Source organism: Gopherus flavomarginatus, chromosome 1 (assembly GCF_025201925.1).
Source record: "Gopherus flavomarginatus isolate rGopFla2 chromosome 1, rGopFla2.mat.asm, whole genome shotgun sequence".
NCBI classification, from domain to species: Eukaryota; Metazoa; Chordata; order Testudines; family Testudinidae; genus Gopherus; species Gopherus flavomarginatus.
In genome coordinates, this window is record NC_066617.1 from 326,164,340 (window position 1) to 326,181,326 (window position 16,987).

The 16,987-nt window shown below is 42.2% G+C and overlaps 1 protein-coding gene across 1 annotated transcript in view; it reads right to left on the bottom strand.

Moving 5' to 3' along the window:
- LOC127043793 (microtubule-associated tumor suppressor candidate 2-like) overlaps positions 1–16,987 on the bottom strand; it is a 388,941-nt gene that overhangs the window by 165,706 nt on the left and 206,248 nt on the right. The window contains exon 5 of the mRNA XM_050937930.1: positions 16,131–16,337. Within this exon, the coding sequence (XP_050793887.1) occupies positions 16,131–16,337 (207 nt within the window). The remainder of the gene's footprint in view (positions 1–16,130; positions 16,338–16,987) is intronic.

Here is a 16,987-nt window from a genome sequence, read left to right on the forward strand (position 1 = left end):
AGATTACAAATTATTCATTTTCACACCGTTCCATATCATTATTGGGTATGTGCTGGGGATACATCATGAGGTTTTACAATAAATGATGAATACATAATATAAAATATTTTCGTTGTTCTTAGGGTTGCCAGGCATCCAGATTTTGACTGGAAGCTGCTGGTGTTTCCCTTTGGATTCTGGGTAGAGGCTTGGCCATGGGAGTGCCACGCGCTGCCCAGGCCCCGAGCACCAGCTCTGCAGCTCCCATTGGCTGGGAACCGCAGCCAATGAGAGTTGTAGGGGCGGTGCCTGTGAACGGGGCAGTGCACACTACGCAAAGCCTGCACCTCACACCCCCTCCTACGCCCCAGCCCTAAGCTTCCTTCCGAACCCAAACACCCTTCCAGAGCTCACACCCCCTCCCACACTCTGGACCCCTCAGCCTCAGCCTGGAGCTCCCTTCTGCACCCCAAAGCCCTCATCCCCAGCCCCAGACCAGAGTCCGCACCCTCAGCCAGAGACCTCACCCCCCTGCACCCCAGCCTCCCCATATCCTGAACCCCTCATTTCTGGCCCCAGCCCAGAGCCTGCACCCCCAAGCCCAGAGACTACTCCCTCCCACACCCCAGCCCAAAGCCCCCTCTCACACTCCAAATCCCTCATTTCTGGTCCCACCCCAGAGTCCACACCCCCAGCCCAGAGCTTATATCCCCTCCCACATCCCAACCTCCTGCTCAGCCCAGTGACAATGAGTGAGTGAGCGAGGGTGGGGGACAGTGAGCAACTGAGAGACGGGGAATAGAGTGAGCTGGGGGCGGGGGCTCAGAGAATGGGCAGGGCAAGAGTATTTGGTTTTCTGCAGCGGGAAAGTTAGCAACCCTAGTTGTTCTTGATTAATTCTTTCATCCCTTTAGCACAAGAAATCCTACCAAAACACTTAAAATAGACTTTGTTCAATCTCCAGCTAAGGGTTTCTCTTTGCTGGTCCATCATGTGATGTCGCAATCAACACATGCTCTATTCAAGACCCACTCTCATTCAGTTTTGCTTTACCCACCTTTCCCGAAATGACTAGGCAGAAGGTGCTGTAGCGTTAACGCGTACTCAAAAAACATGTTGGATTTTGATTCAAGTATTTTTTCTTTTTTTAACCATTGAGTAAAATACATTACCATGGCAACTCTGGGACACACACACACACTACTTCTGACATGCTAAGCACCTTAAGGAAACACTCTGCAGTATGACAGTTACATTGAAAAAAAAACAACTTCCAATTCATACTTGTCAATTAATATCCTATTTTCTTCTTTCTTTTTCGATAGTTTAAAAAAATATAGGTCTGTGTATTGGAATTTGTGTGCTTTAAAAAGCAACAAAAAAAGGGAAAACAACTCCATTTGCCAAGGGAGAAAGGTATTGGTGTTGCTATGAAGGAGAGCAGAAGCACTGGAGCAAGCTACTCTGTTTCTGTTTTGTTTCAGAAGGGAGCAGCATGGAGAATTAATGTTTTTGTGTTTGCTAGTAATAAAGTACTAAAGCAGAACAGAGTCCATCAGCCAATGCCAGACTTCTCTCTCAGGATTAGGAGCGAGGTAAACTGTGTACTTTGTATATGCACCCAAGTCAGGGCCGGTGCTACCATTAAGGCGAACTAGGCAGTTGCCTAGGGCGACAAGATTTGGGGGCGCCAAAAAGCAGTGCCCCCAATTTTTTTTTACAGTGGTTCCTCCCCGAGTGCGCAGTCGCTGCTCCACTTCTCCCACCTCCCAGGCTTGCAGCGCCAATCAGCTGTTTGGCACCGCAAGCCTGGGAGGAGAATTAGAGCAGGACAGTGTGCTCAGAGAGGACGCGGAGCAGAGGTGTGCTGGGGTGGGGAGGTGCCGCACGGTTCCCTGGGCCTGGGGGGTGGGGAGCTGCCACGGGGGGGGCGCCTCAGGGCAGGGTGGGGGAGCTGCCACAGGGCTACCCACCCCAGCTCACCTCTTCTCTGCATCCTCCCCGAGCACGCCGCCCCTGCTCTAATTCTCCCACCTCCCAGGCTTGCAGCGCCAAATAGCTGTTTGGCGCCACAAGCCTGGGAGAAGAATTAGAGCGGGGGCGGTGTGCTCGGGGAGGACGCGGAGCAGAGGTGAGCTGGGATGGGGAGGTGCTGCCTGGCTCCCGAGGGAGGGGAAGTTACTGCGGGGAGGGGGGGGCCTCAGGGCGGAGGTGGGGGCGTGGAGCTGCTGCAGGGCTGGGGGGGGGCGCATGGTGGAAGTTTCGTCTAGGGCATGAAACTTCCCTGCATCGGCCCTGACCCAAGTACCCTAAACCCTCTTTCACGGGGTATGGAGGAGCACTGATGTGCTGCATTAGTGTTATTAGGAGTCTATTTGCCTGCCTTTTTTTTCTAATACTCAATTGCAGCTGTTTTTGGAGTAAATCCTTTAGCCAGGTACCCAAAACACCAGCAGCCAGACTGGAGCCTGGATCTTCCCCCCAGACCAAGTCCAGTGAGCAGCTGCAGAGCTGCTCTGTGGAGTTTAATTCAGTCCAATGGCTATTGCTGAGCACCCACTATTCTAGCTGCAGTCAGAGGGAACTTTGGATGCTCAGCATCTCTGAAAATCAGACCCTAGAGGTCTCAAGCTGGGCTTCCAAAATTAGAAGCTGCTTTTGAAGATGAGACTATTAAGGGCCACTCTGAAATGTAATTACAAATATGCAAGCACCCTGGGTAAGTGAACGAATTCCCCGATGCACACTTTAAATTGAAGTTTATGCATACATACTGCAATGTGCTCATGCAAACCCCAATGTGCACCTATGCTTTGAGATATTTATTTACCTACATTGGCTCTTCAATTTTTTGCAAACTTCTGAAAATGTAGCCTTTTTTGCAAAAAATGATAATAACTTGAGATAAAACTATATGAAAGCACATCAGCAGCCTATGAGATGTTATTCTGTGTAAATTAAGAACTCAAACTCCTATTCATTCCATATGATCCAGGTTAATTTACTGATTGTTGCTATGAGAGACAGAGTCTAGTGTTGATTGTAATTTGCAAACAAGTCTAACAGCAGTAAACTTTTCCTGTAATGATATTGACACCACAGGTACACCTTAAGGCTAACGACATGGGAGGCATGTTACCATTTTTCAGCCTCACATCCAAGGGAGCAGAGTAAGTGGTTGTTAGCAGCTGATGGCTGTGCTGTAGATGTCTAGTGTGTCAATTACCTACATTTCCTATAACTGCTACCCAGAAGGAAAATAATGTGCAATTGTTTCCATTTTATTCAGGTTTATGGTTTTTTGTCAGCGGGTCTCCATTTGTCATTTTTTCTGCCACTGCTGTTTTGATTTATTTTAGACCTCAACCAGCTTCTGATTAACACCTAAATTAACTTGAGACACCAGAATTTCTGGCAAAAATTGATGGCTTGTAGTCTTGCACCTAATGCAGTGCAGAAATTGACCAAATTGTTAACTCTTCACAGCGTTGTGCAGTCTTAGATGAGACTCTAGAGAACATCAAAACAGCAAGCTCGAAAGAGCAGCTGTTATAGCTGCAATCTCAATTCTCAAATCACAACTAACAGACTTTTGGCACTACCAAATGATGCGATTTCTGCAGAGACCTTCAAGAACAAACGGAAAAGCTACTGACCTTAATTTTACACTCTTTGAACTTGTTAAACATGATTGAAAATCATCATAAGTGAGAGTCCAACCCACCCTATAACGTGGGGAAAGCTTGTTCTAGATATAGAGTTTTTGTTCTTCTGGCTATACTCACTATTGTTGTTACCAAATCAGAATTCAAAACTCTGCTACAGGCAGTCAGAATGGGATCAAAGCCTGGAATTGCTTTGAAGTTTGCCTTGCTTTGCTCTATTATAAATCCATACCTGCACTAATTCAGCAAGGTTTTCCTATACTAATCAGTCTCCTCCCTTCCCTAAAAAGAAGAGACATTGTACACACATTTTTCAAATCCCCGTTTGTTTATGCTCATCATCCATATTCATTTTGCAAAGACATAAGATTTAATTTAACCAGTTGTGAACCACGTAGTACAGGAAGGGCAGTGCTGTTTTCATGTAACTGTAGGCTAAAAGAGATCTATCAATAACATAGAGCAATATAATTCGGGCTTTTTAATGTAGTTATTACTAGTAAGGAACATTACTTTATTTCTGCATGTGACAAACTTGAAAGGTTTGGATGCCCTGGCCAATATAGAGCAGAGAAAGCTTTTACCTTGCCTTAGTTTCCTGGTTTTTTGAGGAAAATGTGCTGGGTAATTTAAAACAATAGTTTGTTGCCGTTACAGGGAAGCTACATATTATAAACATGTGTTTCATCAACATGGAACATTACAGAGAGGTAGCAGCCTGTTAGGGTTGCAACCAGCTTCCATTACAAAGCCCTATTTTAGCTGTAACTTTAACTTGGAAAATTCAGTTAGTCTGAAAATTGCGAGAGTTACTGGGAAGGCAAAGGAGAACGTTTCTACAAAGCTGAAAGAAATTGGATCAAAGTCATTTTCAGTAAAATGTCATTTTTAAAATTAGCCTGATTTGAATTTTTGACTTGTCTGGCATTTCTTTGCCTCCCTCTAACTCAAAAAATGTTTTGTGACAACTATGGCAAATGTTCCATATTGTTAAATCCCCTTGGATGTTCATTCATCAGCTGTATTTGAAGAAAATATATAGGAATACAGCAGTTTATAATGATTTTTGTTACTGACAGTGTTTGGTTTAATTTTGCACTCAGAGAGGCATATATTTTAAAACCATAAGGCACCATTCTGACCATCTAGTCTGACCTTCTACTCAACATAGGTCATAACATTTTACCAAATTTTTTAGTTATTGACTTCAGTGGGTACAGGCTAGGACATTACTGCCTACATTTTCAACAGTGGCTTTCATTTCAGGATAATTCCATTTGTGTGTGCCTAATTTCGGACACCTACAGGTCTGAATTTCAGACACCGCACCAGAGCTCTAGCTGAAGTTAATGAAAGTTCCAGTACTTGGCATCTCTAAAAATCAGTAGGTGTCTCTACTGAGACACTCCAAAACTGAGGCACCCAGAATTGGTGAACACTTTCTGTTGACTTATATGTGGCTGTGAGCAAGACAGAGAGGGGTGCAGGAGGAATGTTTGTGAAGCTATAGGACCAGGCTCCTTGGCCCAGCCCTGCCAGGGTGCGTGGTTTACTAAGAGGAGATTGCAAAGATTGAAACCATGGTTCCATTATAAGGCTGATTTAGCTTTGTAACTCCCAAAGAAAAACAAAACCAGCCAACAATAACAACAAAAAAAGCCCAGAAAAATCCTTTTGTTTTAAGATATTATCACTGGCATCTGAGTTAGCAGTGCTAATTGAAAGGAATGGGACAGCTCACACCTCAGAGCTACTGTTTCAGCTTCTCTGCACACTCAGGCAGACAATGCTGCATCAGTTATTTCATGCTTTGAAGGTTTTCTTCACACGGGTCACGCTAGACTTTTCTGTTTTTAATGAAAGCTGAGACTCTGGAGAATCGCTGCGAGGCCTTTCTGGACCCTGTTTTCCCCTGGTTAGTTTTGTTTGCCTCCTTAAGGGATGTGACCCACAATTTGGGAAACACTGGCCTAATACAATTTCTGTCTAATGCAGTTGAAAATGTACTTCCTACTAGAGAATACATCACAGTATTCAAGTCAGGGGAAAAAAGACAAGTGTAAAAGGAAAAAGAGCTGTACTTGGGGGCTGGAAAAATCAATAGGAAGACATATATACAAAAATATACAAAGATATTCTTTTCTTAGAGGAAAAACATGCTGGATTTACATAATTACATATTTTAGATGAATGAGTATTTCATGGCACCAAGTTACACTTCTGATGTTTCTACCTCTCTGGAAGCAATCAGCAGTTGATTCAAGATTTCTGTCTCCACTTTAATTTATCCTTCTCTCCACCCACCTGCATCTGTTTGATTACTCTGATACCTTTGCTTAATATTATGGATATCCAATATTCATAAAGCAAGCAAAGAAAGGCCAAAAAAAGTGTGAAGCTGTGTGGTGAAATGTGTAGGTTGTAAAAGAGATTAGTGTGTGAACACGCTAAAAACCAAAATAAAATTAGACTGAAGCATTTCTTATTTCTACAATTTTAACCATCAAACATTTGCTGACCTGATATATTATTAGTGAAGCTTATAGAAACACCCATCACCCTATCCTTTCTCTGCCCCACATTAAAGGAATTCATTAGTTCCTAGAATCATGGGTAGAGACTGAATAGTGTTATCTTTTCTAGTCCATTCCCTTGCCAAGGGAGAACTGTTTCTTACACTATGCTGTTATTCTATTTTAGGAATCTTAAGTAATAAGGCTTTCATCACTTGACTTGGAAGATTATTTTTACTAATAGATTTTATGACTAAGAAATATTTCCTGATTTAAAACCTACATTTTCCATGTCATGAATTCATCCCAGTTATCTCATTGATACCATCCTAAACAATGTTTCCTTTTTTGCATTTCTCCCCAAGTAAGCCTGTATTACACTCTTTGGTGAAGTGTTTTCTGTATACTACTTGCAGCATTTTGCAATCCCTTTAGATGAAATATATAAAATAAATTATAAAGGTTATATTAAATGAGCCAGTAGAAATACCAATACAAGCAACACAGATAATATTAAAGCCAAGAATTATGAGAACTGTCTGCTTATAACACATACAACTGACACAAAATCACAGACATTGTAATACAGCTATATAATAAAATATAGAAGTGTCTATATTAGAAATTACACATGACAAACAGAAGACTTTAGCATACTGTATGGAATTCAGCATCAAAACTTTAAAACAAATTGTGTGAGAGGTAGATATGGGAAGAGCTAAAGAACTGAAAATCTTAAATTCTGAAAGAAACAGTCATTTCACAACTGTTGTAGGAATTAGTCCTACTCAGATCCAACTCTCGCTGACTTCAGCCATTATTTTATTACTTCTTTATTTCTCAACTAACTCTTCCTCTTGGCAAAATTCTCAATGTCCCAATATGAAAATTAAATACATGGCACATTTGAACTTCTGTATTCTAACCAATTCTGGGTATATACAACATTTTAATAATTTTCCTACAATGTGAAAAAAATCCTTTCAAAACCCATGCTCAATTAAAGGAAAACGGCTCATCACATTTATTCAAACCCTAGCACTATTAAGCAGTGGGCTGAAAGCAAGCATAAATTTGTAGCTCATGGTTAATTTTGAGCAAAAAGTGATGCTTGAAAATCTCCCCCATAATGTAAAGCTAACTCTGCTACTATTGCTGATATGCCCATTCCATCCTAAACATCTTCCTTCAAAGGTACAATGGCAATTAAGTGCTGAACTTCAAAATCATTGTTAAGTCTTACCTATCTTCCCAGACCAAAAAAAAAAAAAACCCACTAGGTTAAACTGGAATGAATGTTGAGAATACAAATCTGTAACTTAAGGGTAGAAAACAAAACACAAAAACAATCATGAGATTGTTGCAGTTAAACCCAAAACAAGCATTAAAAACCCAGGAAATACAGAGATAAGTTTAAACTTAAAATAAATCTAAACACATAAGAGATCATTCTCGAGAAATGTCTAACAACTGCTACATCTCTTACAGGACCCAGTTTTACCTAATATTAACTGAAACTGATGAACATATGTACTTGAAACTTCTCAGACAATTCATTCTGTACTCAGACTAAACATTGTAAGCTTGGGGATGATGCACTGTCTTCTTTATATATAGAACAAAGATGCTCAGACAAAACACAAATCAATCCTTACTAGAGAGTCACAGCTAGTGCCTCCATAGTGTGTTTATGAACCGGATACCCCTATGACACTCATGTGACTTATGAGTAACCACACTGAAGCCAACATATTGTTGCCTAACACATTTCTTTATACCTTGTTTTATTCACACACATGTACAACACACCCCTCAGAGGGGAAGGGGGGCACATGCACTCAGAATATCCATGTGATAAGTTGTAGAACTCTGTGGTAAACTGCAGAAATATGTGATTAATTAATCTATGGTGTACCTTTGACCATCTCACTTGCTTACTAAGCCATCTCCTTATGACTTACTCTTAACAGTTCAAAACACCAGAGCAACCAAACACTTTTTTAAAAATCAATCTGCCAGAGAAATGTTTCCACCTTCTCCTGAGCATGGAATTTCTCTGAAGTTGTCTACTTAGTCACTACTAGGCAGAATTTGGAAATAAATTTGTGTTTCCTAGCATGTGTAAATTTATGAGGTTCTAATGTATTAGTGCATTATGTTGTTTATAGAAATAAATACTTCTGTTAATGGAGGTCAACCTTCTGCTCCACCCACAAAGATGTGGCCTTTTAAATTTTTGCAGCCAGGTATCTATTGTAAAAATATTAAAGGTCAGGCTTTGCAATATTAATCGCACAATTAAGCACACTTAAACCACAACAAATTGCCCACATTGAATGCTGCAATTGTTTTACGTTGTCCCAATTATTAAAAGCATGCTTGTGAGAAAGCAAAATTATTAACAGCTTGTTCCACTATAACAAAACACATTTTTTACTGACAACTAAAGGACAGCATTATTGGATATAGTGTCCACTGCATTTGAGTGAACGCTAATATTTTGGTGCAGGAATTTTATGTATTGACTCACTGTTGTTTCACAAACAAAATATGGAACTAAATCCTATCCAAAGTCCCAGACACTGAGTCAAAACTTGTGTCAAGCACCAAAATAAATATAAAAATGCCAGTTTTGGTTTTCATAAGGAAAAACACTGTTCTTACCTCAGCCTACCCATTATTTCTGGCCCTCAGCTCTTATAAAGTGGGAAAAAAATTGAGGAGCCATCCCGTCTACAGTACAACAATAATAATCCAGATGGACATAATGATCAAAATCAGCTCTGAAAGAGTGGCTCAACCCAACTGGGACCCTCCCTACTCAATCTGACGACCTCTGAGGAAAAGGGTGAGCACATAAGCTGATCTTGCAACACACCTCAAAGGTGAACACATTCAGGTCCAGGGGGGTAGTGAGAGACTGATTGCACCCAACATCTTCCCCAGATCTTAGAAATAACAACATAGGGCTTGTCAGATTGAGTATCTGAGTATGCTGATCTCTGTATTTATTTATTCATTCATGCACAGATGAATGTGAGAAGAGAGGTGGTCTCTAAGGCTATGTCTACACTATGAGCTAGGGTGTGATTCTCCAGCTCGTTACAAATACTTGTGCTACCGCTCATCGAGCTAGTGCGAGTACAAATAGCAGTGTAGTCAAAGTAGCACGAGTAGCAGCAGAAGCTTCCCAAGTACATACCCTTTGGTTTCAAGCTCAGCCAAGGCACTACCCATGCTATTGTAACTACACTGCTATTTATACTCACTAGTGCTGGGAGACCTAGTGTAAGTATGTGCACACAAGCAGGGGAATCACACGCTCAGACTATAAGTCTAGCCTAAAATACCCAGGCCTCAGAGAATAAGACTAACATCTTAACTGCATCCAGAAACTAATCTGAAACCCTTGCAGACTAGATAGCTCAGAGATAACATGTTCCCTGCATGAAACACTAATATGGATTCTGATCTTGCAAGTGTGCTCAAAGACAGACCTCACCCCTCCACAGAGACCCACTCATTTCAAAGGGACTCTGTACGTCCACAGGAGTCTGCCTGTGAGCATCTCAGTACAGCATTGGGACTTAACTGGACAACCACATTCTATCCCAGCAGAAGATTCCAACTGGTCTTCTGTGATGAGTGCATTGTGGTAATCCAACCTGGAGGTGACGGACACTTGGATAAACCTGGTGTGGGAACTCTGTATCTAACAAGGAAGGTTGCAACCTCCTTGTCAAGTATAGATGAGCTGTCAATAGGGCACAGATAGCAAATCTGAGTTACAGAAGATGGCCATACCAGTAAAATCAAATAGACAGATACCACTTTCTACATTCTTCTGGTTGTTTTTCCCAACCCATCAGCTGGGTTGTGCTCAGTAAGGCAGAGAGAGTTCGTCTTTAACAATTAAACTAACTTTATTTGAGCGTGGCAGAACATTCTAACCAGAGCCTAGTGTCTGCAGTAATGTGGCTCCCTGATCTGTCTGAGGTCCTGAGCTTCCCCAGTCAACCTGGAAAGAAGTTATGCCAACATCAGCAACAACTCAGTCTTGCCCAGAATGAGTTTCACATAGCTGCTAGCTCCCACCCAAGTTCCAGTCTCAGCCAGCCATGGGGAAAGCTGTGTGATCGCACCATCCAAGTTTGATTTAATGGAGAAATGGGGCCAGATTCACCAGTGTGCTTGATCCACTTTGCCTGTAAGCAGCACAAAGTGGATTTAAAATGGCCACAGATGGCCAGTGCAGAATTCCCCTGCTCACGGAAACTTCCTGCCAATAGAAAGCTGGTGGAGAGACTCTACCCCCTCCATAGGCAGCATGTAGGTCTCCCATTTGGGGAGACTTACACGCAAGCCCCTCCCACATCTGCTCTCTCCCCCAAGACACCTCCAATCCCAGTTTGCCTGCCCCTCTCTGCCTCTTCCCACAAGGATCCCCCTCTCCCGCCACTCACTCCTCTCCACAGAGAGGAGCGAGCAGCTGGTGGGGTGGGGCCACAGGGGAAGAGGTGGGGCAGGGCCATGGGGATGAGGCCGAGTGGTGGTGGGGCCACTGTCTGAGGGCTAGTGCCTCCCCACACTTCTAGGGAGCTTTGCTTCCGGTGCTCCAAAGGTGGCGGGCCAGAGCATCTCCAAAGGGAGGTGACCCATGCCGCATCTGTGGCATTTGCCCTCCTGCATGGCCAGCCTTTTTTGGGGAGGCTTAGCCTCCCCAAGCCTCTTATAGTCAACACCCACTACCCCATCTGATGCCAGTCACTTCTCTGTCCCCAGCAGAGAAGCCAGCAGGATCATGGGGAAGCACAATTCCCCTGTGCCTGCTCTTCCTCTGGCATACACTGGAGCTGCTCCCCTACAACTTGATCTACTCCCTGGAGCAGTGTCACCAGCAACTCAAGGTAATGCAGTCTAAGCTCTCATACGATCTCCCATAGCAGCCTAACTTGCATGATGCACCAGAGGAGTGAGAGAACAGAACTCTGTGGTACCTCACACAGGAAAGACCTCGTAACTGAAGTTAAAGCTGGGTGATTTTTTTGGCCAAACAGTTTATTTACCAAAAAGTGCAAATATCGGCTGACCCAAAAATATTTGTGAATTTGACCTGACAGTTGTGCCCAAGGAAAAGTTTTTCAGGACCAGCAAACTATGTGAGTGCGCATTCTTTTATAACCTACATACCACAGGGTATGAGACACTTGCTGGGCCTGGGGGGAGACCAAGGTTTGATTCCTCACTCTGGAGCAGGTCCTTAAATTCTGATCTCCCCACTGCTAGGGCTCTAACCACAAGACTATCAGCTATTCCGAAGTGGGTCGCTCTCAATTTCTCCTATTGAAACTGTTGCATGTTTTATAAATATTTAAATATTCATTGTGCCAATGAGCAACAGCAATGAGAATGACTCTACAGCCTGGGGACTAAGGCACTCATCTGGGAGTTGTGGATTCAAATCCCTCCTTTGAACCAGGCAGAAAGATGATGTGGATTTTTCCAATTTGCTGACAAATCACAAACATTTTCAGAATCAAACCAGATATTTTCCCTGATCTTTTTGGTTCCTTGGCAGTACTTAAAAAACAAAACAAACAAACAAAAATATTGACTCTACTCACAGGAAACAAGAAATCACCTCACTGGGTCATCTTTAAGTGAAAAACAGAGCAATTCAAATGTAATTCTCTTTACGAGAATCAGCAAGCATGCAATCTTTATCCATTGCCATAATGAGATTGTAGACCAAGGAAACCAGAACAGGATCTGTGCCATACTCAGGCTTAAATCCTTCAGGAAGGTCAAGAAAAGTTGAGAATTTGGGGTAATGCCAGAGCTGCCTCACCACAACCCAGGGCCACCCAGGGGCGGGGGGACAAGTGGGGCAATTTGCCCCAGGCCCCATGCCCCACAGGGGCCCCCACGAGAATTTTTCAGGGCCCCTGGAGCTGGGTCCTTCACTCACTCCGAGGGCCCTGGAAACTCTAGCAGGGCCCAGGCCCCCGGAGCTTCTTCCGCTCTGGGTCTTCAGTGGCAATTTGGTGGCGGGGGTCCTTCCGCTCTGGGACCCGCCGCCGAAGTGCCACGAAGACCCGCGGAGGGGGGTCCTTCCGCCTCGGGACCCACCACTGAAGTGCTGGGTCTTCAGCAGCAATTCGGCAGCTGGAGGTCCTTCCACTCCGGGACCCACCGCCAAAGACTCCAGGCCCCCTGAATCCTCTGGGCAGCCCTGCCACAACCTCATTAATAAATTTCTCCAAATAAGGAATGTTACCTATCTCCTTAGACAACCATAATTCAAAGCGATTTCTGTGTGTAGAGGGTATTTAATGAATCCATATTAATTTGCTGAAACTAAACAGTAGAATAAATGCTTTGGAAAGTAATATGACCATTACGTATCACTGCAAGAACTAGCACCTTGAAACATCCAAGGAGAGAGAAAAAAAGAGACAGGAACACTTGAGGAAAAGGTCATCTGGATCTAACATCATCCTTTACTATATGTCCCCCTACTCTGCATTATAGATATCTGCTTGCAGAAACAATACTTTACTATTTGCTTACAAGAATATGTTTGTTTCACTATGACAGATATCAGATCCACAACTATATGCCCCTCAGTTTACTGTATATTTGGACTGCTAAGGTATTTTCAATAATATTCTGTCTTCCTGATACACAGTGGTGCTGCTTAAATAGGACATCATGTTATTTTTAAAGATTTATAAAGATTCATTATTTAGCACTCTGCACCCCACTGAGGCAGGATATAAATATTCAAAGTTTACCCTGCCCCCTGCTCAGCAAATGAATCTGATTTAGTTACATCTTATGATCCAATTTAGTAGTTATAGGATCAACTATTTATATTAAATAATATGTTAAGATTTGTTAGATAGTTTCCTCCTCACCACTTCTATTTTGTTCTATGCTATAGATACTCAGGTACCTTGGTGACCTTGGTGGAATACAAACCTCACTGGAACAGAATAAATGTTAGTCTACTTCAAGCACACTAGGTGTGATCCATCGGTTCAACTTTGTTTGATCTATAGAGCATATTCAGGAGGAGTTGGGAGTTGCAGTTTGATATTTCTATTACAGTTAATTATTCAACAGTAAGAAAATAAAATGCAATATCTCCTATTAGTTATTTAGTTATTTACTTAGAAAGAAATCCATCTGACCAAGTTTAAGGAATAGGGAAAGAAGGGTGTTACCTATTATCCATATTGGGTTGAAGGCAAAATAAAAGTAGGTTTTGCTTCTAGTCCAGAAATCTCCTGGTTACTATACATCTCATGTACAGACACAGTGCTTGGAAGATGTATACGGCAATACAAAACTCACCTCTCTATCCTTCAAGAAAAGGATTTTTCCACGCATTCAGATGTGGGGAAGACTGTTCTTCACACTTCTCAAATGCAAAAAGTGAGCTAGTGGTCTGATTGTGGGCAAGAGCATGGCCCCGGCAGACACAGGAGCTGATAAGGTTCTATTTTTGGCCCTGCTCATGAGTCACAACCTCAGTATATGACAGGTAACCACCAACAGCTACAGATGGGTCCAGCCAAAACCCCAATTCCAAACACACAAACTTTGGAGTTGTTCAGAAAGCCTAACAGGAATCTAAGTTTGACTTGTACAAATGGTTACAATCTTTAATCAAATGATCTGAATCAAAATCTCTGATCCAAACATCTCCACAAAAACTGTGCTCTTGGAAACTTGAATCCAGATGTTGTGGACTAAGTCTATCACTACACAAAACTACCTCTGTATTTCAAACTCACCAAAACTTGGACTCAGCTGCCTAGATTTCATATGACTATATACTTCTTCCAAAGTTTATGGGGTTTTGTACTCCTTGCGATACACACAAAGCTAAATTCTGATCACATTTTCATCAGCTTAAATCCAGAGTAACTGCACTGAAATCAATGGACTCCATATTTTGGAACTGAGAATCTTACTCAAAGAATTTACCAAAATGAAAATATTCTAATATAAAAGGTTGGAAATATAGGTATCAACAATATCTACTAAGGTTGCATTACATCTGTACACACACAGTTTCTAGCTGAAATGTAGTAGCTTGGATTAAATCAGTGGTGACATGAAGTTTTTTGCCACCGTATATAGACCATAGTACCTGATAAAAGACAAATTTTATGAACACACAAAATTAGGGCAAAAAACTTCAGAACAAAAGAATATTCTTACCTGTCTCATAATGAATGAAGAAGAGTCCAACAGTGTAATAAGGATTCTAACATACGTTTAGCTTTCAAAACCATTGTGTGCGTCAGAACTCATTAGATGCATTAATCTCCTGCATTTCAATGACCCCATATAAAAAAGTGCAAAGAAGAAGAAATCCTGAGGATTTTTTCTGTATTTTTGTTTTTATTTACTGTAGTTTATTTAAAAATTAATATATAATCTAAAAGATTTAGGACCCAACAGCATCCTAAAGCCTCTGGAATTTTATGCAATCTGGCACATTCAATTTGAACCACTTCAAGACTGATAACAGTTGCTTTGAAATTGACATGGTTCCAGCTGAAACCAATCGTCAAAGAAAAACTGGCATTAAAAATCCTCAATCTCCGTTTATGTTCTGAGCCCATGGCATATGTGTATTTCACAAGGAGTGCACACTCCAGTCGGCATTATTTAGTACTTAATAAAATTAACATTAGCTGCAGAAAATAGGATTTGAGATGACATTTCAGCCAACGGATCTTTCCAAGACTGGAGAAGAGACCATGGCTAAGAAACCAATTCTGATCCTATTTTGTACCCCTCACATTATTTGATTAACTTTCTAAACCTAGCTTAGCACACAACACATTAAGAGACGTGCAAAAAAATAATAAATGAGAAAGAATACACTATTCAGTTCATATAATTTTCACCCTAAAATGCCTACTGTCCATGATTGCAGTGTGCTGACCAAATACATCTATATTTATTTACTTAAGAAGGAAAATTCTCCAAATAAGTAAAAATAGAGAACAAAAATGAATTAAGCGCATCCTTTAAAGCAATTTCCTCTGCAATAGGGAGAGCAATCCCCTCTATGCAATTTATCTCTAGTAATTATTCATCGACCATTATTTATTAAACATTTTCAAATAGGAAAAATCAGAATTCTAAATCCCCAACCTTATGAAACAGAAGAGACTGTTAAGGTGGCACAAGGATTAAACTAAGCCTTCCATCCAGGCTCCCTTTTGAGCATATTTGGGATCAGGGCCGGCTCTGGCATTTTTGCCACCCTAAGCAAAAATAAAACAAAACAAAACAACCTGCGGGGTAGCTGGAGCGGTGAAGCAAAAAAACAAAACAAAAAAACCCAAAACCTGTGGGGCGGCTGAGGTGGCTGGAGCGGCGAAGCAAAAAAACCCAAACAAAATCTGCAGGGCGGCCGGAGCCAGGATGAAAACTTTTGGCTAGCGGGACTCCCTGCACTGCAGACATGCCCCAGGCAGTGGGGGGCGCGCCCCGGCTAGCAGGCGGGTTGGGGAGGGAGCAGGGGGGAGAAAGAGAAGGGGGGAGGCCTGGGCTTCCTTCAGCCAGGGCGCTCACCACTTGGCCCCTCCCATCGCACCAGCTGCCAGGAGTGCTCTGCGCCGCTCCGGTCGGTGGGGAGGGAAGGATGCGGGCTGCCGGGCTTGCTGCAAACCTGGCACCGGCTGGGGCAGACGGAGGGCACAGCCGGCTCCCAGCAGGGCGCTCCCCTCCTCCTCTGCGCCACTGCCTCCTACAGGGCGGCCAGAGAGGCGAACAAAAAAAAAAAAAAGGAAAAAAAAGGGCGGCTGTGCCGCCCTAGGATTGGACAGAATGCCACACCTTAGAATCTGCCGCCCCAAGCACAAGCTTGCTTGGCTGGTGCCTGGAGCCGGCCCTGTTTGGGATACATATTTTTAATATTAAAAAACAGAACATTTTTTTTCTGACTTACGGTTGGTTGTTCTGCTTTGATCACTCTGAACGCTGTCATTTGACTGGTTGCTTGAGACAGAGGATACACTCGAGCTCCTGACAAAACCAAATGCTGCCAGTTTAGCTGCTGGCAAGCGTGAATAGCCAGGAGGACGAAGTCCAGATTGACATGGCTTGGGGAGATTGGATTTTGCAGCATTTGAGCATGGGCTTTTTTTTAGATCAACTGAAAGAAGAAACAATTTGGTATTAAAACTAGGAAACCAGGAGACATCGCAGAGTACTTAAAATAAATCAATAAATTAACGTGATATGAAAATGAACATTAGTATTAAAAGCTGCCTAAACTGCACGGGTATCTTGGCCTTTCCTCAGCCAAATACACATTTAAAACTAATTCAGTTCACAATGGATTACAAAAAGGTGAAATACACTGAGAATAAGAACATATGAAGTAAAAAATCCATCCAATTAATGGACTAACAAGCAAATAAAATCTTTTATAAGTGAGTTATTGTATCACTTTCCACTGTTAAATCCTATTTTAGTTCTGCAAGCTAAAAGATATATATATGAATGATTTTGGAAGCTACACAGTAGAACAATTGTTTAAAAAATGGCTGCATAAAGCTGTACTCTCACAAAGAAAAGGATTCGTTAAAAGCCAGATAAAGTTGCTAAATGAAATCACCCACCCACCCAAACTCTTAAAAGAAAGGAAATGTCCACATCAGATTCCAAAACCAGAAAGGATTATTGTGATCATTTATTTTGACCTCCTATAACACAGGCCAGAGACCGTTCCAAAATAATTATCTTTCAGAAAAACATCAAATCTTGAATTAAAAATTGCCAGTGATGGAGAATCCACCACAA